A 24635-nucleotide genomic window follows, 5' to 3' on the forward strand; every position below is an offset into this window, starting at 1 on the left:
ATTGTGATATGGCAGAGAGAAGGGAATACGCTTAGAGTATGGAAGCATGTCATTCTGTGCACACCCCTGCCAGGCAGGGCTATGTGTAGATATGATGCGGTTACGTGTGTGTGTGTGTGTGTGTGTGTGTGTGTGTGTGTGTGTGTGTGTGTGTGTGTGTGTGTTACATGTCAGACACAGGCAAGTCACTCCATCCCTGAATTTCCTTATGAGCAGAAAATAAATAATAAGCAGAAAGTGTTTGTTTTCTTCTTTAATTTCTCAGTTGCTGATGGATCCTGTTCTCTTCGGTGACTCCTGGAGTGTCTCTCCTAATTAATGAGCAAATTATCATGCAAACTTCTTGAGAATAGAGAAACAAATGGTCTATACTTTTCCTAAGAATGCAAGGGCTTGTCAGGAAAGCATTAGCTCTGGGAGGAAGGAAGACAGAGAGGCTGGAAGTTTGGTGGCCTTCTTTCCCCGCCCACCCCCAGGGGAGGCAAGGACACTTGGGTGACAAGAGCCCACCTCCTCCAGGGGAGGCTAATTATTGCTACATAATTAACCTCACAAGAAAATGGTTCCGATTAATGAAGCAGTATTTAGGGGGTGATTACAAGCTCTTAGGATGGCAATGAAAGGTATTTGTTTACATAATTACCAACATGGATATTAATAATGGGTTCTGGATAAAATATTGCAATGACTAATTTAGATCCCAATTTTTATTAATTCACAGCCCCTGTATTTTTTAAAGCCATTGATACACACAGGGGAGAGGAAGAGAGAGGAGAGACAGCTGGTGTAAGGAAAGGAAGAAAAATAAGAAAAGAGCTGGAGAAGCAAGATCTGTAGAAGAGACATTCAGAAGCATCAGAGAACGGCGTGTCCCCACAGGACTGCCACACTAGGATAACAGTGTCCGCTCAGATTTGTGTTTATCAAGGTTCATCCAAGGACCATAACACCCTCTGTCTAGCTCAGCTCAATACACAAGAAAACTCAAGTAACGCTGGATAAGAGTTGAAGGAGTTGTCTGTGGTATAAAGACAGGATTTTTAGTTTCTTCTGGATTTGTTTTAGCTAGGTTAGAACAAAAATGGTTTCATAAACACCTGGAATGAATCTCAGGGTTGATAGCTTCAAGCCTCCCCTAGAAAACAGTCCTGTGATGCTTTTCCCATCCTCTGACTTGGGCGTCCGGTGGCTCCTGCTGAATTATGGAATGCGTCACCAGTGTGTCTACCAGCCCTTTGGCGGGATCCCTGTAGTGATCCTCAACCTCTGGGTATGTGGGGCGGCTGAGATCCACTATCACAAAGCACTGAGTCTACAGGGCAGAAAGAGCCTGCACCCAGGCTCTGGGTGCAGAGGGGTGGATCAGAGGGTCCCTCTGGGTGGATCAGCGGGGCACCGTCACAGCCCAGTGTGGATTGGGAACAGGCACTCCTCCCGTTGTAGCCCTTGGTGGCTCAGGCTAACCATGGAGGTTCAGATCCATCTGCTGAGGGAGGGGCCAGCCTGGCCAGGGCGGTTGGGGGCAGTGAGCCCTGTCACTTCCCATGCACCCCCTGCATGCCCTGGACACCGCCTCCATCTGCATGAGACTGGAGTGCCTGGGTGGCATCTCCATGAGCCCTGATGCCAGTGAGCTTCAGGTGTGTCCAGGGACGCAGATGTCCTCAGCGGTGGAAAGCCACAGGAATTAATCTTCCCTCACTCTAACAATTTCAGTTTATATCCAGGAGCTTGGCTGTTTGCAACTCAATAGAAAGGCAACAGAGAGATTGCATATGTGATATCGGCACATCGCACAGCTAAGGAGAGAAAATGATGCCCAAGGTCTACTGAACGAGGAAGCCCAGGGGGGAGCACAGCAGCACGGCGCCAGCTACCGGCAGAGGTACAGGCAGAGCTAACAGGCAGAGGCTAATGGGCAGAGCTAACGGGCAGGGAGCCTCAGGGAATCCAGTCAGACTAGGGAGAAATGTTTTATCACCACACATCCGACGCCCACTCAATTCTTTTGCAGAAATCAGATCTGCTGTTGAAAGGATCAACTTCTTTCGTGTGCCAGTACCTGGGCTTAAATTCTGGGCCTGTGTCGTCATCCTAGTGTTTTTGCTCAGAGCTGGTGTTCCTCTACATGAACCCCACCTCCACTTCTGGCTTTGGGGTGGTTAATAGGAAATAACTCAGGGACTTTCCTTGGCCAGCTGGACTTCCAGTGACTAAGGTGATCAATGCCCAGCTAACAAATCAGCTTTGGCTTTGCTTCTAAATGACCATGAGTGGGACCTTGTGGTTTCTGTGGTCATAGGATGCAGAGGCCAGCAGCAAGCACATGTGGTATTTATTACGCCTTGTAATTCACTATGCCCTCTATAATCAATTGAACACCAAATATAGTCATCAGAAAATTCCCAGGAAACCACAAGACAAGGAGAAGCCATCTGTTTCTCTGAGAGATGATGTCTCTGCAGGACACGCCAATGGGTGGAGCCTCTACTCCTTGCAAGGAGAGCTAGGCTGCTTTGTGGGGTCCACACTGTTGTGTTCCCAGCAAAACCTGTCTGGAGGCATAGTGCCCATTGTCCCGGGTTTACTTGTTGGAAAATGGCTTTAAAAGTGCACTCTCTTCTATCTTATAACAGCTGGGAAGGGTCTGGGAGAGTGGTACCAGACCACATCTGCAATGCCAGCCAGGCATGGGAACACAGAGAGGCACTTACTTCAGCCAACCTTGAAGAAGTCATCTGTGGAACTTGGCCAGATTGAAGTGCAAACAGTTACATGAATTGCTGACCTCTCTCTTCCCAAGGCACTTTCTTTTCCACCTTAAGATTCTCATGGATGGAAAATACAGGAACAGACATGCCCAAGATAGCCAGAAACCAGTGAACTTTGATGACTGTGACTAATTAGAACATATCATAAAGCCGTGTTTCTAAACACAATCCAAAAATGAAACTAAGCTTTCCCTTTCCTTCCTTCCCTCCCTCCATCCTTTTCCTTTCTGCCTTCCCTTCGGTTTTGCTTTTTGGGCAGTTATCAAAATGTTATTTCTTAAGAGTAAAATGTTCTTTTTTAAAAACTCCTTAAATGAGCAGACTTACATGAGACTTACATGTCTTATTCCTTCGAGGGGCTTTTTTCCTGCTCAAGACTATCATGCTCTACCACTTGAGCCACAGTTCTATCTCTAGCAGTTTTTTTTTCCTCTCTCTGTTCTTAGTCAGACAAGAGTCTCAAGGTCTTTCCAGCCTGGGCTGACTTCCTACCTATCAGAATCCTCAGACCTCAGCCCCTGGCAGCAGGGAAGACAGGTGTATGCCATCAACACCAAGGTAACAATTGTTTCTTTAATGTGTGTGTTTTGTTTTTGCTGTCCTTTTATAGTAAGAACAACAGGCAAAACAATACTTCAAGTAATACCTGAAAGTATCCTTAGGTAATTATTTCAGGTATTTATCTTCCCATCTTTACAATAATCTTAATTCAGAACTACATCTTCATTTGTCAGGAATCTCTACTTTGGGATACATGAAGTTTGTTTTTGTCAACTACACAAATTTTCATCAAATTTCTAGGAAATTACCAATGTGACAGCTCCACATTCATGTATGACAGATAATCAACAAACCAATCAATGCAGAAAACCTTTGTGAAGCGTTAAATTAAATCAATTGTAAGGAAGAATGCATAGAAGACACTGTGTTCACACTAAGTATAAAACTCTTCATTGGAGGGGCAGGGACAATGAAGACAGGAAAAATGGGCAGATGCAGTCACAATATTCAATAAACATATGTGAAAATGGAGCCAGGTAAATAAAAGGTTTGGGGGGGGAGAATGGTGGAAGAGCTAATGTCTACATGCACCATAAACTGACGTGTGGACTGAAATCACATGTACAATTAAAGATAGGGAGAGGTAAACAACGCAGAACTGAGCTAAAATAGTAACTAGTTGATTTTACTTTTCATTAGCATTATCTCATTATTCAGGTGGACTGAATTTGCATTAGACTGTGGATCTTTGGTCAATTCCATGGAAGAAGAGTAGTTTTAGACCAGTCTTCTTGCAGCCCCTGCTGCACAGTGGGCTTAGTGGGAAGCTCGGCTCTAGGGCAGGCTGCAGGCAGAAAGCATTGGTAACTGAACTGAACTGATGGTGGTCCTTTGAGAAGCAAGTTGGTCCTGGATTCCTCAAGTACCACAAGTCTAGAAACTGGACCCTACCGGCCATGGAGCGAAAGGAGTAAGATGGGAAGTGACAATGGAGAGGCCAGGTGACCTGAGGAAGGCAGCTCAGCACCCACCCCTAGACCGATCCTAGAATGCATGGCCAGTCTCCTCCCACACCCATCGACTCTTTTCCAACAATGGAAAGACAGAGGACACTGCTGCCCTAAAACCCAGATCTCCTCAACGAATGACGTCAGGTCAGATTCCAAATACAGCCTAGACTAGTGGGCAGACCCTGGACTTGAAACACATGGCTCTTTCCGTGTAATGAGCTTAGCCTGAAAGTCACTGTCTCTAGCCCCCACCAGGTATGGTGCGGTGACATATGGGCAGCAGTGTCAGGCTATAAGGGATGGGCACTGCCCTGTAAGGGGAGGTGGATCTGCATGAACATCACAGCAAGCAGCTCTAAGCCCTTCCTGCAGGAGCCACAGGACGGGCTCCCAGGACCAGGCCCTGGGAGGGGACCCCCCCCACACACACACACAATGCAGAAGCTAGAGAATGCCCATCGTTCACTTTTGGATTAAGGATCTGTGATTCTCATAATATTTATACCAGAAAATATGGAAGGCCTACAGAGCTCTAAGATGCTGTCATCTAGAGGTAATCATTTCAGAAACTAGGGGGAAAAACAGCTTCTAAAGCTTCTTATTTGAACCAATTTATACTTTGTTTGTTTTTTTAAAGAAAGACCATGGCATTTAGAGCATTCTGAATAAGTCATACCAAGTGGGACAAATAATATTTTCCTCAAGCAGTTGCTATTCAAATAAAACAATATGTACAGAAGAGTACAGAGTTTTCTAGCTGAAATGTATTTGAATGTTAGATTTTAATATAGTTTTCTCTCATGCCTTTGTGAATAGTTATCACGTTCTGGTTGGCACAGGCATTTGAACTCAAAGCCTGTGTCTATGAGGCACACCCCAGCGCTTCTTGCTTTTGTGATTTTTCAGATAGGGTTTCATGCTTTTGTCTTGAACAGCTTTGGCTCACCATCCTCTTACCTCCTCGTCTCACACAGCTGGGATTACAGGCATGCACAGACCTGGGTGTGTTTTTCCAGGCAGCATGGCATGAGCATTTTGCCTAGGTTGCCTCCTGTCTCTCTCTCCCAAGGAGCTGTATTATACACCTGAGTCCCCACGCCTAACCCTGTTGATTTTTTAAAATTAAATGCCTTAAACGCTTATTTTACAAGTGATTAGAAGATGAAGACCTGTTTTAAAATAGATCTACTATTTGGATCTACTACTGTAAAATTCATTTTCTAAAAGTTTAGAATTTTTTTTATCACCTCAATGGAAGAAGCATGGATGCATCTGGAGATGAGCGTCTCCTATCCACATGCCCACTCTGCCTTTGTTACATCTAGAAATGCCTGTGTGAATCAGAAACACATTGCTGATCTCTACCGTCCAGGCCAGGGAGAGGCCCAGTCCTCTGAGACAGAAAAATCTTGGTTTACCACAAAGACAAACATGGAACCTGTGAGCAGTGTGGAGTCTCACATGTGGCTGGAAGAAAATGCCAGAAGCTTCGAGCCATACACACAGATGACTCTTTCCCCCATGGCAATAGATCACCTTTGGGGTCGTAGGTCTGTGCTGCCATAGCACTTTGAAAGCAATGCTGGTGGAGTCATTCTTTGTACTCTCAGGGGCTTGATACAAACCAGCATCTCACGATGGGCCAAGCCATCTCCAAGACGTCTTCCTCCCGTATCCCAGAGCAGAGGCCTCTGAGAGCATGGCATCTGGGGATGGTGACCCAGGAAGCCTACAGGCCTAGCCGGCCTCACCAGCATGCCCCACCGAGGATGGGCCGATGCTGCAAAATGCACACCCCACCCAGAGGCTAAGAGCTCTGTGTGGCTCTCCACACTCATAGGCAGGTTCAGACACTTGAGTGACATTCTCTCTAGTGAGTGACCCACTCACTATGGCTTACAGCCACGGACAGCAATCCTGAAATAGTTCAGAAAGCCACACTGACTTGAAGAGACAACCTTTCCATGTTAATGGAGAAGGGTAAAAATTAAAAGACTAGGAGAAGTCAGTCAGATACACTAAATATCATTGATGATGATGATTATATTTATCTATCTCTCATATGTCTCTCTCATCTGTCTTTCAGTTGATCATCTATCATCTATAACAAACAAGAAAGAGGTAAATAGTTGGGAGCTGGGGTGTCACAGCTGTTACCCTAGCTATGGAATCTGAGAATTGTGGTTCAAAGTTGGCCTACCATTAACCAGCCACAAGCCAGCAGTGGAGGCATGGCTCAGCTGCTGGAGGACCACCCTTGAGTGATAATGAAGCAAGAATATGAGGTTCTGAGTTCAAATCTCAGTACAGACTGGCACTGGACGGGGAGAGGGAAGGGAAGGGGGAGAGAAAGGGGTCAGGATAATCTTAACTGTTGCTACTATTAAGAATACATGTGTCTCCTCACTTCACAGGGATGTAATTATCAATTAAAACCATGACTGCTCACAACAGGAGGTGTAGGAACTTTCCACTGCAGGGCATGAGTGTGCCACAACACAGATCTGCACTGCCACACTGCCCACCCGGCTGAGAACCACACCAAGTCTGAGTGGGCTCCCCACTCACAATCCCAACCACAGGGAGCCTGATTGGGCCCTCCTCATGCGTGTTTCCAGTTACACAGAGCCTGGGCGGGCTCCCCTCGCACCCTCCACATGGACATTTCCAGCCTCACTGACATAATCAAAACTGGAAATGTTTCTGGAATTCTCCCTCCCAACCTCACCCTGGTCCCCCCCACCCTGGTTCACACTCATGAAGAATTCTACACACAGCTCTGCAGGGTGACTCCCGGTACCAGCATGTGTGTGTGTGTGTGTTCATGTGTACACGTATGTGTGAGTGTATGTATGTGTACCTGTGTGCACACGTGCGTGCGGTGTGTATGCGCACACACATACACAGCAATGGGACGCCAAGGAAGAAGCCGCTGAGTCCTCCTATACCCCCACCTCACACACATGCATGCACACACACGCACACACACCACACTATGCATGTGCGCACACACCCCATCTAATATAGCCCTCTATCATGGTGAACAGTACCCACACGTCACTAATGAATTATTAAAGGTGGCTTTAGGTGACTGAGTCATTGGAGGGACTGGAAGTCTCAAACACCAAATTATTCCTTTCATTCCAATGAAATGACACAACCAGAAAGTTTTAATGTCTCTTATTTCTCAAGTCTCATTAACTGGACTGAGAAGAAATACTTCCAGCACTGTCATTTCTCACCAGCCTTTACTCCCAGCATCTTGTCAGATAGAAGGAGCTAACAGGACAGGACACAAGAAGCATTAATGCCTGGAATAACAGGTTGAAATGCTGGTGATTCAGCATCTGCTATTAAAAAATAATAATAAACAACGCTTTTTTTGCCAGTCATGGGGCTTGAACTCAAGGCCTGAGCACTGTCCTTGGACTTTTTTCTCACAGCTAGAGCTCTACCAACTTGAGCCACAGCCCCAATTCCACCTTTTATCCCCCTATGTATGTGATACCAAGGAATCAAACCTGGGTCTTCGTGCATGCTAGGCAAGCATTCTACCATTAGGCCAAACTCCGGGCCCAAAGAAATTTTGGTGGTGGGGAGTCAGTCATGGGTCTTGAACTCTGGGCCTGGCCACTGTCCCTGAGCTCTTCAGCTCTAGGCTACCATCCTACCCCTGGAGCCACAGCACCACTTTAAAAAAAGCTTTTTATTTGGTTTTATTTTTTAACAAACTCTAGTTTCTGATTCAAGAACCAGTTCACATTTATAGGTAATATATACCAGAGTGGTTCAGAAGAAAAACTTATCTACCAGAAGGAGCTATCTTTTATTAGGAAATACAGGATAAATGAAACGATGTCTGCAGCTGGATTGCAAATGAAGGATCATGACTTTTAAAGAAATCCAATCACTTCTGGACGCGGTGGCTCATGCCTGTAATCCTAGCTACTCAGGAAGCTGAGATTTGAGGATCATGGCTCAAAGCCAACCCAGGCACTAAAGAAAGATGAGACTCTTATCTCCAGTTGATCACTAGAAAATGGGAAGTGGGACTGTGGCTCAAGGGGTAGGGCGGTAGCCTTTGCTGAAGAGTTCAGGGACAACACATAGGCCCAGGAGTAGGGTGGTAGCCTTGAGCTGAATTACTCAGGGACAGCACCCAGACCCAAAGTCCAAGTCCCATGACTGACAAAAAAAAAAAGAAATCCAATCACTGGCATATCTATGTCAGCTGCAGATAAACATCTGTAGATACAATCTTATAGAAACTGGTGCTGGGACCCTGCATGCCCGCACACTTTCAGTTTCCATGTTTCTCTCTGTGCTAGGTGTTCACTGATATTGACACACCGTGTAGATATGGCGTACTTCCTAAGTGACCTGGCACGGTAAAGTCAAGACTTGACCTGGCCTATGACTTTAGCAGTAGCCTACTGTTGAGGTACTTAAAAGTTCTTCATCCAGAGTTACAAACAGAAGCCCTCAAACGGTCTTCACCCTGCTCTTTTTTGCTTTCTTCCCCAGAGATTGCACGTATTTATTTATCTTCTGATGTGGTCAGGAGAATTTGGGAAATGACAGTATTATACAAAGCTAGAAGACAGAGAGACACAGCAGGAACTCAGACAGGGAGGGAGTGGGGAGTTTCCCTACTACAATTCTAGGTTGTCTTGGGCAGCAAGCCCATCTATCATTAATATTGTCAAATAAATATATATGGAATAACCAATGTGTCTCAACGGTCTCACTTTATTTTGTGTTTGTTATTTTAAAAATGTTATTTAACAACTCCTTCGAGGCCAGGAAGTGGCATCATTCACACACAATGGAAGTGGACAGAACATAAATAGCGCCCAGCTCCCCTGGGGAGAGGGACTGAGAGGTAGGGGCCGCCCAAAGCCACAGGACTTTGGTTAACATTCACTTCCAGTGACTCAGTGCCTGGGTCATTCCTGCTCAGCCTGTGAGGGGCCTGTGGGGCCTCTAGGTCTGGGAGGGGGAAGTGTGATGAAACTTCACATCTCCCACCTCCCAGAGATAAAGGCTCCAGCTGAGGTGCCTGGCCTGCAAAGCATTGTGGAGATGGCTCAGCTGTAATGAATCTTCCTGTTCTCAGAAAGAGTGTGGAGGGGGGCAGTGGTCTTCAAAGGAAGAGCTCAAGGCAGTAAAAGGAAGATGGAGAGAGGCAGGTGAAAATCAACCAGAGAGCAAACAGAGGTAAAGGAGGGCAGTGAAACCTAATTCCATCCCAGGCCATGGAGCTTGAGAGGTGCAGACATGCCCAGAAGGGAGTTCACACAGGCACACAGTGGGATTTCCCCTGACTCGGGCATACAGTGGGACTTCCCTTGACCCAGGCACACAGTAGGACTTCCCTTGACCCAGGCACACAGTGGGACTTCCCCTAACACAGGTACACAGTGGGTCTTCCCCTGAAGGGTGGCGGGCCCAGGATGAGAGGCAGAGGAAGCAAATTTGGAGTTCAGATCTCCCACAGTCTTCCCAGGGACTCCACTTCCTTTTACTTAAGGGGAGCCATGAGAAACAAGAGCCCCATCAAGGCTTTCTATGGCGTTAAACATCCATTTTAATTTCTCATTTTAAATAAAGGAGTAAAATACAAATGACATCGTGTCTATATATTATATTATATTATATTATATTATATTATATGTATTTCCCTTTTCATGGGCTTTGCAGCTGCTGTACTCTCCCTCAGCTTTTCACTCAAGGCTGTTGCTCTACCACTTGAGTCACACATTCACTTCCAGTTTTTTGGTGTTAACTGGAGATAAGAGGCACATAGTCTTTCCTGTCTGAGCTGCTTTTGAACCAGGATCCTCAGATCTCAGGCTCCTGAGTAGCAAGGATGACAGACATGAGCCACCAGCACTCTGCTTTTATATCTGCACCGTCCATAATCATCAGCAGCAGCAAATGAGACCCTAAAGTACAGTCTTCAGAGGAACTAAGCATGGCTTTGCTAATGGTACCCAGTCATTCCCCGGGCTCAGAACTCCATCTACAAACCACACAAACACTACTGTTACTTGAGCTTCCTTCAAAAAGCAGGATATCAATTACATGCACACAGGATCCAGAATATAAACTCCCAGAACTGCATCACTGTTTTTATAAAGTCTTCTCTGTGTGTGTGTGTGTGTGTGTGTGTGTGTGTGTTTCACTATCCTTGTCATTCAACAATTTCACATAAAACTCTAGCATGTAATATGCCAGAGATTTTGTTTTTTATAAAAAAGACAATCCTTACATGCACGAATATTTAATATTCTAAGGAGGCATCAGTACAGTGCTTTACTGTGTGTCACCTTAAAAACAGCTAACGTTTTTTTTCAGCTTGTCCAGGGACCCTGGATGAATCAAGAGGAGGGTTCTCTTAGAAATTATCTCTCTATTGCACTACTTCTGAATCATCCTGCAATCTAGTGGCCAGTCCATAGCACCCAAGGCTGTCAGAGGCTGTGGGTGGGGCCATGGGTGTTTCCTGCCCTGCTGGGACCCTCTGCCACCTAGCCCTGTAATGCCAATTAGGAGAAAAAGCTTCCTACCCCAGGCTCTCCCTTCTTAATCAGGAAACTTGAACACTGTGCAGAGCAATCTTGCACTCATCCCCTCGGTGACTTAGAGGACCCTGTGAATATGTTTGCACAGGAAATGTGAATCATCATGGAAAACACAACCTCATTTCAAGAGCCAGAGATCAGGGTTTTCATATAAAACCAAGGTACCTGGAATAAGATGCAATGTTTGAGCGGCCCAGCTCCACATAATTATGAGCCTTGAGGGCTATTAGAGAATCCTTTTGTATTACTGCTTATATCAGTGATATCAAATACTTAAGATCTAATGTACTTTGCATAAATAAATTTGAGTAGCTCAAGACTCACGATTCTCCCATTGCCTCTCCACACTGCTCCTCACTGAGGAGGTTTGGTTGGGATGAGGTGAGGCCAGGTTTATAAGAATTACTGGCGAGGGCATTGAGTAGCTGTCTCCAGGACCTGTCCCTTCTGTGGGCCACCTGCACCTAAGCCAATACCAAACTTGAAACCCTGGAGGCGGAGGTGGAAGCAGCACCCCCTCCCCCTGGCCCAGCATCCCATGTCTCCTGCTCACATGACCTTCCCTCTCCAGCTCAAAGTACCCACTGTGCTCACACCCTCCGCAGTGGTCTGTCCCAGCACTACCTTCATATTCTGACACACCTTACACACTTGACATGTAAAGGTCACTCCTGATATGCAAACCACACATGGTCCCAGCTCAGCACCTTCCTTCACTCCCAGTCATGCTCTCCCTGGCACTGGCCATGAAAACCTCTGGGAGTTGAGCTTGCTGCCCACAACCTGGCCTTGGTCCATTTCTGGGTAGACACCAAGACTAGAGTCCATTTGAAGCCAGAATGAAAACCATGGAAGACACAGATCTCTAAGTTACAGCAAAAGGACCCTGAGACAAACAAAAAAAACCCAGTGTGAATGAGCGCTGCTTTGTGGGCAGGACCCCATGTGGTCTCACTCAGGTCCTCTCTGTGCTTCTGATTCCAGGAGACACTAATTACTTTTAAATAGTGTTAAATACCCTCCCACAGTCACCAAGTGCGGCTCTGGGGTTTTTACTGGAGAATGGTGCTTCTGGAATTTAAAATGACTTTGCCTTCAGTCTCAGTAGCTAGCCAACACTGATCTGTACAAATGTTTGAAGGTATTTTCTTGCTCTCTTGCTCTGTGTCTCTCTGTCTTCGACTCTCTCTGTCTCTGTCTCTGTCTCTGTCTCTGTCTCTGTCTCTCTCTCTCTCTCTCTCTCTCTCACACACACACACACACACTGCCATTAGCATGCATTTATATCCTACCAGGTCCTCTCCCTTTCTGCCATCCCCCATTCAAAGTCCCATCCCCCCCCAATTTACAGCCAAGGAGAAACAGCTACTGAGCCTCCCCTCCCCTTCCAAAACCTTGGCTACTCTCAATGAGAATCCTCCAACAAGGGGCAATTTGAGATGGGCCACAAAGCCCACTTGTGTGGGGGGAGGAGAAGCGGGGGCTGGAGCTTGGCTGTCCCTGTCCACAGACTGGGCTCTTTGTGGCCATCAGAAAACATTTCCTGCATAAGAAATCAACACACTGGGACTGCAGGGCTGAGGCCCAAGCAGGAATATGCATAAGCTCTGTCCTCAGAGGCGTGGAGTGCGCCCAGGGCCCTCACCAGGAAACCAGGAAAGCCACTTCCTCCAACTATGCCTTCATTACTTTCCTGAGTTATTAAATCCAACTTGCAAACTCAGATCTCCTGGCTCCCTCCCTGCAGACTGGGTGGAAATCACCTGTCACTCTACTTCTATTTCCCCTACATTTTCCTAGCACTGGCTGGGGAGGGCAGATTCCCACCTAGCTCACTTCTAGGATGTTCCCTCCCTCTCCTTTTCCATACATACATGAAGAGGAGACCAAGGAAACAGTGGAAAACAACCTTCCAGCCCCCAAATAACCAAACACTGGGAGAGACAGATCAGGTGGGAAAGCTCAATATGTTACTTCTGCACCCTGCTGCCTTCTCCCGGCCCCTGAGCTCCCAGGCAGCAGCTCCTGGCCTGCTCCTCTGGACCCACCCGGAATGAACATCCAGAATCTACTGTCCATTGAAAACGGCCTCTCCAGTCTGGGGGTGACTCTCTTGTCTGTGGCTTGCTATTGTAAGGTCTTGGTCTCATTGTCCAAAGTCAGAGGAGAGGGTGAGAGAGGGAGAGAGCAAGGGAGGAAGGGAGGAAGAAAGGAGTTAGGACAGAAGGAAGGAGAGAGGGAGGGAGGGAGGGAGGAAGGGAGGGAAGGAAGCAAGGAAGGAAGCAAGGAAGGAAGGAAGGAAGGAAGGAAGGAAGGAAGGAAGGAAGGAAGGAAGAGGGTGTTGTCTCAGAAGGGAAAAGTGTGAAAGTCCATTTTACTAGTTAGGAATCTTGTACCCTCCTTGGGTATAGAGGCACCAGCCTTCACCCTGCTGCCCCTCCCCCACAGCCCCTCCCTTAGGTCTGGCTGGCTTCACATTCCCTCTTGTGTCCTACCCCCACCCACCTGGGCCTGGGCCTAGAGCCTAGCTTGGGAGACCTCTACAAAGCAGGAGGACAAACGAATGGAGTCCTCAGCACTGAGTGCAGGCCCTGGGCCCCAGCACATACCTTCCTTGGGCGGCCTGCGGGCCTCCCGGCTCAGGTTGCACATCTGCGTGGTCTGCAGCTCCTGTGTCAGGCAGCCCTCAGTCTGCTCGTTCAGGGGCAGCACCACATTGCTCAGCAGCACCACGGAGGCCTGGTCCTCCCCGCCCAGCTCCCCTAGGTGCTGGGGGCAGGAGCACTTGGTGTACATGGCCCCACATGGCTCGGCTTGGCCATTCTCCGACCGCAGACAGCTTTCCAGCCAGGTGCACAAGACCTGGCACCCGAATTGGCTAGGGCTCACCTTGTTCAACACCAGAAACTCAAAGAAGGATTTCTGGTCATCTTCTCCTTTTCTGTGCAATCCTGGGAAGTCAGCTGGGAAGACCCGGCGAATCTGAATGAAATTTTTATCATATTGTACAAACACAAAAGAATTCTTGGAATCACAGAGTTGCATGATAGAATGGTTCTTCCTTAGCAGATCCTTTATCTTTTCATGGGAAAAGTGATCAAACTGGTAAGCCAGCAGGGAAAAGTTTGAGCAGCTCAGGTCCCTCTTGGAAAACTTCAGGTAAATGCTGTATTTGGTTGGGTCTGGATTTTCTAGCGTCCAAGTGCAGTTGGTAAAATTTTTGGGGAACATCTCGCTTACAGAATAGGATCCATAAATGACTCCTTTCACCAGAGTTGAACACCAGAAGTCTTGGGCAGCGTTGAATCCAAACATAACCAGAAGATAGGTGGAAAATATATAAATCAGAAGCGCACCGACAGCCTTCATCCTATGACATCTGGCCTGGAGAAAGGGCGAAAAAAAGCAAAAAAGCATTGAAAAACACAATGCCCTCAATATTATAGCTGGCTGTCTTCAAGACTTCAGTTTTTAAAAAAAATAAAAGAAAAATTAGAGAAAGAAAAAATAGAGAAAACCTTAGGAGAAGGACAGGTGATTTTCCTGTTGCAAAGCCAGGGAAGCTGCTGTGGCTGTGTGAACAGCGCCCTCACGTGGCCGACGCCAACAGTCGAATTCCCGTTTAAAAATAACATTTAATAGATTATTAATAGGAATGCCCTAACGTATCCACCAAGATTTCCTCCCTCTCCCAATATCCTTCTAGAACACGAAGCCAGGGTGGGGAGGGGGCAGATAGGATTTGCAAAACTATTATGACTCAAACACTAATTGCCATTTTTTTTTTTTAATCAAGCTATAGGACTCCTCTCCCGGGCTTCCAGCCTACAACAAACATCAGCATTCGGACTCTAATCCGATAATCTGGGAACAGCTGGCATCCCATTACTTCTCCTCTCTTAAATGTGGAGAGTAATCAGAAGGAATTACAGCCCCTGCCCCATTTGGAAAAGCCAGTGGTCACTTTCGGAGCAGAAGCATAAGGGGGGGGGCTTTCCCCTGCCCCCTGCCCCTACCCCCCTCTTTGATGGGTTCTTCCTGGACCAAGGAGAAATTCCTGGGCAAAAGCATGGTCTTCCATGCCAAAGCCACCCCAGAAGAGAGGGCCTAGTCTGCCCGATGCCTGGGAATCAGGCTCCTGGCACGACTCTGCAGCTGTCTTCTCTCTGTACCCAGGGCCACCAGAAAAACCCCAACCCACAGCCCCTGAGCTGACTTCTGCCTCTACTGTTGTTTAATAGAGGGTTTTAATTTGAGAATTGTCTACTGTATCTCAGGGTCAACACCAAGTGGATGAAGTACATCAGCATATCTTTCCAGGAGGATTTCAGCATGTGAAGAAAGAGCTCCCTTACAGACAGCCAGCAGCTCCAAGCCCTTGTTTCCTGCCCTTAATTTATCTAGTCTTGCACTAAATAATAATATAAAAAAGTCCTCCATTATATTTTCTTTTGGAAGCTGATGTCACATATATATGCTGGAATTTTTGTTTAGTTTTAACCTTTAAAAAGTGCTTGCTTAGACTTCATGGCACTGCTTCCCCAGCTGTCTGCACCTCTGAGCTGATTCAGTGGGCACCAAGTTAATTTTAGAAGTGGGCTGCGGTGGCTCCACGGCTCTGGAGACAAGACAGACACACGGATGCATGGACAGTTAGGCATCATCTCAGGCCCTCCCCCTTCTTCCTGAACCTAAGATGTAGCAGAACCCTCTCCCTCCTCATTGCATAACACCATCCTGCACTCACGTCCAATGGCCAGGAACCAAGGCGAACGGTATTTTACAGACTCGAACTCAAATGAAATGTCTTCCTATATGAAAAATTAGCCCTTACATCTCTAGAGTTCCAATTTAAAAATTATATATATACATATAACATTAGAATTGCTGGGTCTACGGGAAGCGTGTCCTAGGTTGCACACAGACACAGACACACAGACAGACATACAGACACACACGCACACGCACACAGCTAACACAGTGACTAACGCCTTTTTCTGCTTGGGAAAAATCAAATCAACGAGCACATTCAGGCTTAAAGATGGGGGAAGTGGAGGGGAATTTTGGAAATTTCCTGCTCCAGCTGGTGGCTGTAGCCCAGTGCCGGCACTGCGGGTGGGGGCCGCGTCCCCGGGACTGCGCTCGGCAGGCGCGGCGCGCCAGGCGCGGGGCTGGCAACCGGGGCTCCAGGAGGAGCCCGGCCCGGTCAAGGGGGCTCAGGGCCCCCGGAAAGTCGGCTCAGGGCGCCTCTCCCTCCCGGAGCCTGGGCTCGCATTCATCTCCACCTGGGGCCGCATCGGCGGCGGGGGAACCCGGGGGCGGCGAACCCCGGGGGCGGGCGCTGTCCAAAGCCCGCCAGGCTCTCTACTGGTGAGCATGCGTTCCTCTGAACAAGGCGAAGCACGAGCCCGGCCTCGAACCCCAGGGCGGCCGAGCCGGGCCGCCCGCCAGCCGCGTCCCCGCGGTGGCCGGCCGGGTGCCCGAGCCCGGTGCGGAGCTGGCGCTGGGCCCCCTACACCCCCGTCCAGGTCCTCGCCAGCGGCCGCGCTGCCCGACCTGGTCCCGGTGGACGCCGCCGCAGCCCACGCGGCTAACAACTTCCCCCAGACCGACCCACGGAGGCAGCCCACGGGCGCGGGAGCCCGGCCCCGGGGACGCCCGGCCCCGGGGACGCCGCCGGCCCGCCGCCCTGGCCGCCCCGCGAGGCCGCGCTTCCCAACTTTGCAGCCTCAGGGCGCGGGCTTCGCCGCCCGGCCCGGCCGGGATCCCCTCCCCGCGGGCGGCGCCGGCCCCGGCCTCACCTCGCACTCCGAAAGCTCCGGGCTCCGCTCTAAGACGCCGGCGCCACGCCGCCTGGCACCCGGGCGCCCCGGCCCATCTTCCCCGCCGGCTCGGAAAGCGGGGTGCGCGCGCCGTGGGGGCGACGATGCATAAAAATGGGCGAGGAGAAGGGGGCGAGGCGGCGGAGTGCTGGAGAGGGGCCGCGGGGTCCCGGGGCCGCGTGCAGCCGGAGGCCGCCCCGAAGCCGGCCGGGGGCGCGGGCGCAGCGGCGCGGGCAGAGCGGGGACGGCGGGCAGGTGCGAGGACGGCTCGGGCCTGGCCTCCTCCTCCGCCGCCCGTTTCTTCCTCTTCCTCCTCCTCCTCCTCCTCCTCCTCCTCCTCCTCCTCCTCCTCCTCCTCCTCCTCCTCCTCCTCCTCCTCCTCCTCCCCCCCTTCTTTCTCCTCTTTCTTCTCCTCCCCGACCGCAGGTACTAGCAGACGGTGGCGACTGAGGAAAAGGAGAAAAATATCCGGGCTGCGGGCGCCGAGAGCCGCTCAGTGCTGGCGAGGCTGCGGCGCGGAGCCGAGAGTCCCGGTTCCGCCGGGCACGCGCGTGCGCGGGCTCGCTCCTCCCCGGGCGCGCGCGGAACCTGGAGGATGCGCGGTCCTGGCGCGCGCTCCCGCCGGCGTCCCCCGTGCCAGCGCGCTCTTTGCTGGCCCCGGGTACCAGTGCGGGGCGGGGCGGAGGAGGGTGGGCTGGAAAGGAGGAAGGAGGGGAGGACGAGGAAGGGGCCCCGGGAGGCGGGGTCTCCGGGGAGCCGCCGCGAGCCCGCGCACCCCGCATTGGTCGCCTGGACCCCGTGCGCGAGCTCTCGGGTCCGGGGGCTCGGGCTCTGCGCCCCGGCTCCCTCCGCTGGGGGCGATGGGGCTGGGAGGCCGGGCCGGGGGCGGCCGGGGACCGGGGAGGGGGGCGGTGGCCCGTGGCGGGGGCGCGCTGGCCTCAGCCGGGGACGCGGGTTGCAAGGGGCCCGTCCTCGCCCGCCAAGGCGGAGCAGCGCCTCCTTGTCCGGTTTCCTCTGCCCTCGGTCAGCGGCCGCGAACGTCTCGTTTGTTCTGTCCCGCCCGCCCTTCACCGAGGGGGGGCTCGCCATGGCGCCCCGCGTGGACGCGGGTGCCTGGCCGCGGGTCTGAACTTTCGGGGTTAGTTTTGTCAGTGTCCGCGTCTGGCCCCTCGAGGTCCCGGGGTGTCCTCAGCACAGAACGCGCCCCCTCTCCCTGCCCGGCACCTGTTATTTATCTGTTGATTTTTTAGGTCGGGCCCTCGGCGATGGCCCAGGCCATCCGCCGGTTGATGCGCCGGCGGGTTTGAGTTCGGAACAAGTGTGAAAATAACGAGGAGCCCCGAGGCGCGGGGTGGGGTGGGGTGAGGGGCGCCATCCGGGAAGTCCTGCCTGAGTCTGCCCACCGATCTGCGGGAGAGGCAGGTGACGTAGCACACAGAGATTCTCATCCTTTCCTCTCTTCCTCCGCGCCGTCTCCGCGCCCAGTCGTGCCGCGCGCCCGGGGCGGCGGGAGGGCGGAGGGGAGGCTCGTGGCCCTGCGCGGTGGAAGCGGAGCGGCGCCCGCCGCGCTCGTTCACCCGCGCCCTGGGAAATGGCACCATCCACACGACCCAGGCGCCTCGGCCAAGCCCCCGGCGGCTGGGAAACGGTTAACCTTCCCGGTTCCCGGAACCCGGCCAGTCCGCTGCCTGGGTGGCATTTGATTTTGCATCCTGGATTTTTCTTTCTTTTTGGTTCATTACAATATTTGTTTTTCACTCCAGGGAACGTGGTGAGAAAATACGGATTCTGTGTCCAGGGGAAATCCAAACCCAGCGTCCACTCCTCTTTCTACAATGCCAAGAATATTGGGCAAACGAGAGGGGGACATTGTTCATTGATTCCAACTTTCCGAGACTGGCACCCCAGCCGGCCGGTGCTGTGATTTTGTCCATCGCAGGGAGGAACGGTAGGTGCATGACCAAAAAAAAAAAAAATCTGTGCTTGGCATGCGCCTTGACAGGGCCGCCATAGGAGGTGTGCATGCTCTGAGGCGCCTGGCTTCTCCTGGGCGTGCACTGGAGCGGGCGTTACGTTTCTCCACACTACGGGAGCTGTGGTGAAGAATCCTCACAGAGCTCCATTTGACAGGTTGGTCCTAAGCCCGAGTCCCAGGGTCGTGGGTGCAGGAACAGGTCAGGGCCAGGTCGGGACAGAAAAGCAGTCCTGTTCTCTCCCCATGGGCTGCCAGACCTCCTGAGGGCCGGGCGACTGGAGGAGCTTCCTCAGCCAGGTACCCTCACCATGTCACTCACAGCATCCACTCCAGGCACCCCAGTCTCCCAGGTCTCCCCTCCCCTAGAGAGAAGGCTGCTCTGCAAAAACCCTTCCGGGGGGTGCACTCGGGGCTAGGGGTGAGAGCCTGGTGTGCTTGCAGAGCGGCATGCACACAGACATGGGCGTGCGCTCACAGGCATCACTCATGACCCAGCATGAGGCTGTGGATGGAATATCTCTATGTCCACACGTGTGTGTAAGATCCTTCTCCTGCGTGTACACACATATACATGCATGGCTGACACATTTAATTGTGCATTTTAATTGTCACATGTTTGGGGGTTTTTACTGTACACTGTTTTGTCTCTATCTTTGGTAAAGCATTGTACTCACAAAAGGGCAAATTAGTTGTGTAATGATCTTTTCTTGTGCCCTTGAACTCTTGGCCTTGCACTTTTTTTCCCCTTAAGGCTGGTGCACTACCACTTGAGTCACACACTTGCACTTCCCACATTTTGCTGGTTAATTGGAGCTAAAAGTCCCACAGATTTTACTGCCGGGGCTAGCTCCAAGCGTCAGTCCTCAGATCTCAGTGCCCTGAACAGCTGGAAGTACAGTGGGAACCATCAGCACCCAGTATGTAAATTAATTTTATTCACCTTTCCTGGCCAACCTTCAAAACAACTATAAAGAAGTCAGTGTTAACAGGTGAAAATCTATGTTAAATTCAGATTGCTGCATTTTCAAGTGGCCTAGATCCTTTCAATTTATCACCTCTCCTATTATTCATCTATTTTTCGAAGATTATTGCCAACTGAGAACATTTAAGTGCAGTTTGGGTGTTAGTTGTTTTAGTGCAGGACATGGAGCCAACTCAGGGACAACTCAGGGCCTGGGCACTGTCCTTGACTGTCTCAGGGTCAAGGTTAGCACTCTGCACATGAGAGTCCCAGATCCAGAGTGGCTTTTCATTGGTGGTTAAGTAGAGATAAGAGTCTCACTTTCTTAGAACTGGAACATCAGATCTCAGTCTCTAAAGTAACTATGATTCCAGGTGTGAGCCACCAGAACCCGGCTAATTTACCATTTATTTATTTGTTTGTTGCCAGTCCTGGAGCTTGAACTCAGGGCTTGGGCACTGTTCCTGAGCTTCTTAGGCTCAAGGCTAACGTGCTACCACTTGAACCACAGCACCATTTCTGGCATTTTCTGTGTATGTGGTACCCAGGAATCAAATCCAGGGCTTCATGCATGCTAGGCAAACACTCTACCACTAAGCTACATTCCCAGTCCACTTACCTCATTTTAAATCTCACTTTAAAAAAATGTACTTTAGGACTTTTCATTTTGGAATAATCTCATTGTCTGGGAAGACTGCTTAAAATTTAGTAGCATTCATTTCTCTCATTCAAAAATAAGAATTTCTAACTTCCCCCCTCCTTTTTTTCTCTCATACACTCTTCCTAGTATTATTCTCCTCTCAACTCTCTAAGTCTGGTCATATGCAATTTTTCACAGTGGTCTGTAGATTATTACTTGTTCAGTGCACTGTAGGCTTTCATTGTTCGGCATCTCCAATTTGTACAAAAAATAAAGACTTTGGGGACTATTAATTCCATAATTAAAGAAAATTGCTATGATGCCATCAGAGATATGAAATTTAATGCTTACTATCTTTAACAAATGATTCAGTATATGCTTATTGTGAAAATGCTGAAAAATCTTACAAGGTCTTACTTTTATGTGGATTTACCTTTTGGTGAAAATTGGGATACTTGCCAAAACCTCTATGGCTATCTCTTGCACCTCTTTCCTCTTCTTGTTATTGTTACTTTGTTGAACATTAAAGTATCTGACATGGGGATTCAATTCTATCTGAACTCTCTATAAAAACTAAATTGGTCATCCCAGAAAAGGAAGCTGGAGAACACAGGACAGAATAGACAGGGAGTTAGGGAGGAGGGAAGGAGACTTCAGTAGAATCATGCTCTCCCCACCTGCCTGATCCCAGCCCCGGGTGGTGGGGGGGAGCGGGTTGGTCCTGGCTGCGGCCCATTTGCAGGGCCTCTGTTTGGCTTATGTGTCATCCATCCATGCTATGGCACACACGTGAAATCCTCCAAGGTGCTGACTGGGGGCGTAGCACGGCCCCACTTTGCCTCTGCCTGCCACCATCCTAGGGCCACAGAATCCACAAGGGACGGAACGATGTCCTTCCCAGTGGTGCTGTGTGTAGATGGTACGGGATGGGCAACACCGCTGACTCTTGCCCCCTGGACGACTGGCCGCGGGAGAAGAATGGACTGCCTTGCACAGGCACCAATGACTCCAGCCTGCGCTTCTTGGCGGGTTCCTGAAGCTCACTCTGTGCCTTGCTCTTTCGCCACCCTACAGGTAACTGCGGCTGTACACTTTCATTGGTTGTTTGCTTGTTGGTGTGTTTGTTTATTCATTGCCAGTTATGGGGCTTGGGAGTTGTTCTAGGCTCCTCACTCAAGGCCAGTGGTCTTCCACATCTGCTACAACTCCATTTCTGGCTTTCGGAGCCAATTAATTGGAGATACAAGTCCCACAGACTTTCCTGCGCAGGCTGGCTTTGAACCACAATCCTCAGACATCAACCCCCTGAGTCACCAGTGCCGGGCAGTAGTTTTAGTTTCAGGTTTGGTCCTGCATACTGGCGGGACTATTTTATTCCTACACCACCAGCAATGTGGAAGTTCTCTTCCTCCCATGCGTTCTCCCCAGCTTCTGTGGTTTGATTTATTGATGATGATTTATAGATTGATGATGGCCACTCTGATTAGAGCGAGACTTGAATTGGCTTTATAGGTCAAGGTATTGAATATTTCATGTATTTATTAGCTATTTGTTCTTCTTTTGAGAACTTCCCAGTTTATCTGTTCATTCATCAGTTGGATGATTCATAATTTTTGGTGTTTAATTTCTGTGTTCTGTATAAATCCTGAGCGCTAATGTCTTTTTTGATGAACAGCACTCAAGGATTTTGTTGCATTCTGTAGGCTGTCTCTTCATTGTGGTTTTTGTTGGCTTTTGATGTGCAAAAGCTTTCAAATTTAAAACAATCCTGCTTGCCAATTCTTGCCAGAGCACTTTTCAGGAAGGTGTTACCTCTGCAACAATATGAGTTCTTTCTCCCATGTTTTCTTGTAGTAGTTTCAAAGTTTCAAGTCTCACCTTGAGATCGTTAATCCATTTTGAGTGGATTATTGTATAGGCTGAGAGGGATCAGTGTGGTCCCAGAGCTTTTTGTTCAAGGCTGGTGTTTGACCACTCGAGGCGCCACTCCACTTCCAGCATTTTAGTGATTAAGTAGAAATAAGAGTCTCATGGACTTGCCTGCCTGGGGTGGCTCCAGACCTTGATCCTCAGATCACAGCCTCTTGAGTAGCTAGGATAGCAGTTGTGAGCCACAGGAGCCTGGATTAATGGTGATGGTCTTTATTCTGAGAGAATGCCTGAGAAGGAGTCAAAAACATATGTGTATGTGTGTGTACACACCACACACACACACACACACACACACACACACATAGATGAAGCTCAACAAATTATTTTGTAAAAAGAGAGAAGGGGTGGGCTAAGGAGATGTAGTCCAGGGTGAGTTTGTTCAGATCACACTGTGCACAGCCACAGAATTATCACAATGAATCTCGACGTAGTACTTATCGATGTTAATGAAAAGTTGTAAGAAGGTGTGTTGAAGAAATCTGACAATGTCAAGCTTCCAGCCACATCTAACTACTTACAGCTTCAGAAAAACTTTCTCACATAGGGTGATGTGGGTGGTATAACTGAGTGTTTGTAATGAGGCTCAAGCAGTTGGCAAACTAAATTTCTATCATGTGCTTACCATAAAATGCAGGCTGTGGCACTCCTTGGAAATCTGAGGTTAAACTCTAGTTGCTATTTGGTTTTGAAGTTCTGCAAAGCTGTCAAATGATGTTTGCAGGTCACGGCTATGTATTTATATGTTGTTACATTCCTTTTAAGCAATTACTAGGTATGAGAGTTAAGCTAACCCAGCAACCAACATTTGCATGTTTCCGAAAATGGATAAGTCTGTCAATTATTGTAAAGAGGAGAATTAACTCAAGTCAACTTTTGGAGAGAATGTTGTACGTTCAGGAAGGCAAATTCTTACATTTATTTGACCAGAAATGTCCCCTGCATGGTGTACCATGAGTCCTCATGTCATTATTCTAATGACATGAGTCCTCATGTCATTATCTAAGAGTTTTCCATTTAGGCCCACACTCCCTGTTCTGTAAGCAGCCTTGAGACCACACCTGGACTTGGATCCAAGGCCCTGTTCCCTGTTTTATTCAACGTCAATTGGATGTGGATTGGATGTTCTCACCAAACTCCTGAGCAATCTTTGACATGTTCATACTCAAATTTGCTGTTACGATATAAATATTTCATTCCATCTTCTTCACCTGCTCAGCTATAAACTCACAGAAGAGATGGACCTATTAGAATAAATCAAAAGAACTTGAATAATTAAAGATCGTTGCTGAACAAAGTATGACTGATAATTCTTGTACTGAACCACTAAGTTAGGTTTTCTTAAAGCAACTGATTGGGATCTTACTACCATCAGAGCTATGGACTGGATGCACATTTTTCTTAGTAGCCATCATTGCCTCCTGCTGACTTAATAAGAATGCTCTAAAATTCCAAAGTTACATTAGTGAGCAAGTGTCTCACCAGAAGTCCCCTGAGACTACACAAGACCCTCCCCAGAGTCCCCCGAGACTACATAAGGCCCTCCCCAAAGTCTCCTGAGACTATATGAGGCCCCCCCAAAGTCCCCTGAGATTATACACGCCATCCCCACAGTCCTGTTTCACAGGTGGTTGGTCTTTCCTTTTCACCAGCAACAAATGATCCAAGTTATATTTGTCTTCGCCTGTGTTCTTTATGCAGTTGTCTAAGAAACGCCAATTCTGTTTTTAAGTATTTATCTTCTGATAATTGTTCTGGTGCGTGGTATAAAGATAATTATTTTAATAATAAATTATTCAATTATGAATGATCACCTAGCAGCTCTTCCCTTGCTAAACCGATACCACCATGCTGATACCACTGGCTGTTGACCTTACTCTCTAGACCAGGCCTACTGTGCTACTCAAGGGGACAAGCCTAGAGGTCAGAAACCCTGGCTTTGATTTGTAATATTAACCCTGATTTAAATTTCTTACTGTTTTCTGAACCTCAATTTCTTCATCAGTAAACAGACTAGACTCATGCTGACATGTGTACAATTGGCATGAGCAAGTAAAGAGTGCTGAATTCTGGCTACTACCTGCCACCCACCAGGGCAACTCCATTTCCTCAAATACAAAATGGAGCTGGCCACCCTGAACATGTGGCAAGAATCTCAGCTCTTCAAGTGAATCCTGTATTTCATCACTGCTACAACTTGTCATGACATTCTTCTGTGCACAATGTGCATGCCAAGGATCTGGCCATTAATCACAATAAATTTTCATGATGTACAATAAATTTAAAGAACAAATACAAGCCTGGCGTAGTGACTCACAGCTATAATCCTAGCTATTCAGGAGGCGGAGATCTGAGGATCAAGGTTCAAAGCCAACCCCTGGCACAATAGGACCTGGACTCTTATCTCCAATTAACCCCTAGAAAACGGAAATTGGAGCTTGG

General features: G+C 48.9%; 1 protein-coding gene across 2 annotated transcripts in view; it reads right to left on the bottom strand.

The window, feature by feature from the left end:
• Adgrb3 (adhesion G protein-coupled receptor B3) overlaps positions 1–16993 on the bottom strand; it is a 466475-nt gene extending 449482 nt beyond the window's left edge. Inside the window, exons 1-2 of one of the 2 annotated variants that reach the window (XM_090338496.1) lie at positions 16668–16993; positions 13476–14250 (exon numbers count right to left, since the gene is read on the bottom strand). In XM_090338496.1, coding sequence (XP_090194622.1) covers positions 13476–14235 — 760 coding nt within the window. In that variant the 5' untranslated portion in view covers positions 14236–14250; positions 16668–16993. The remainder of the gene's footprint in view (positions 1–13475; positions 14251–16667) is intronic. The other variant, XM_090338497.1, reaches the window with a different exon arrangement.
• Positions 16994–24635: the final 7642 nt, after the last annotated feature.

Source organism: Megascapheus bottae, chromosome 8 (genome assembly GCF_031878675.1).
Source record: "Megascapheus bottae isolate mThoBot1 chromosome 8, mThoBot2.hap1, whole genome shotgun sequence".
Classification (NCBI taxonomy): domain Eukaryota; kingdom Metazoa; phylum Chordata; class Mammalia; order Rodentia; family Geomyidae; genus Megascapheus; species Megascapheus bottae.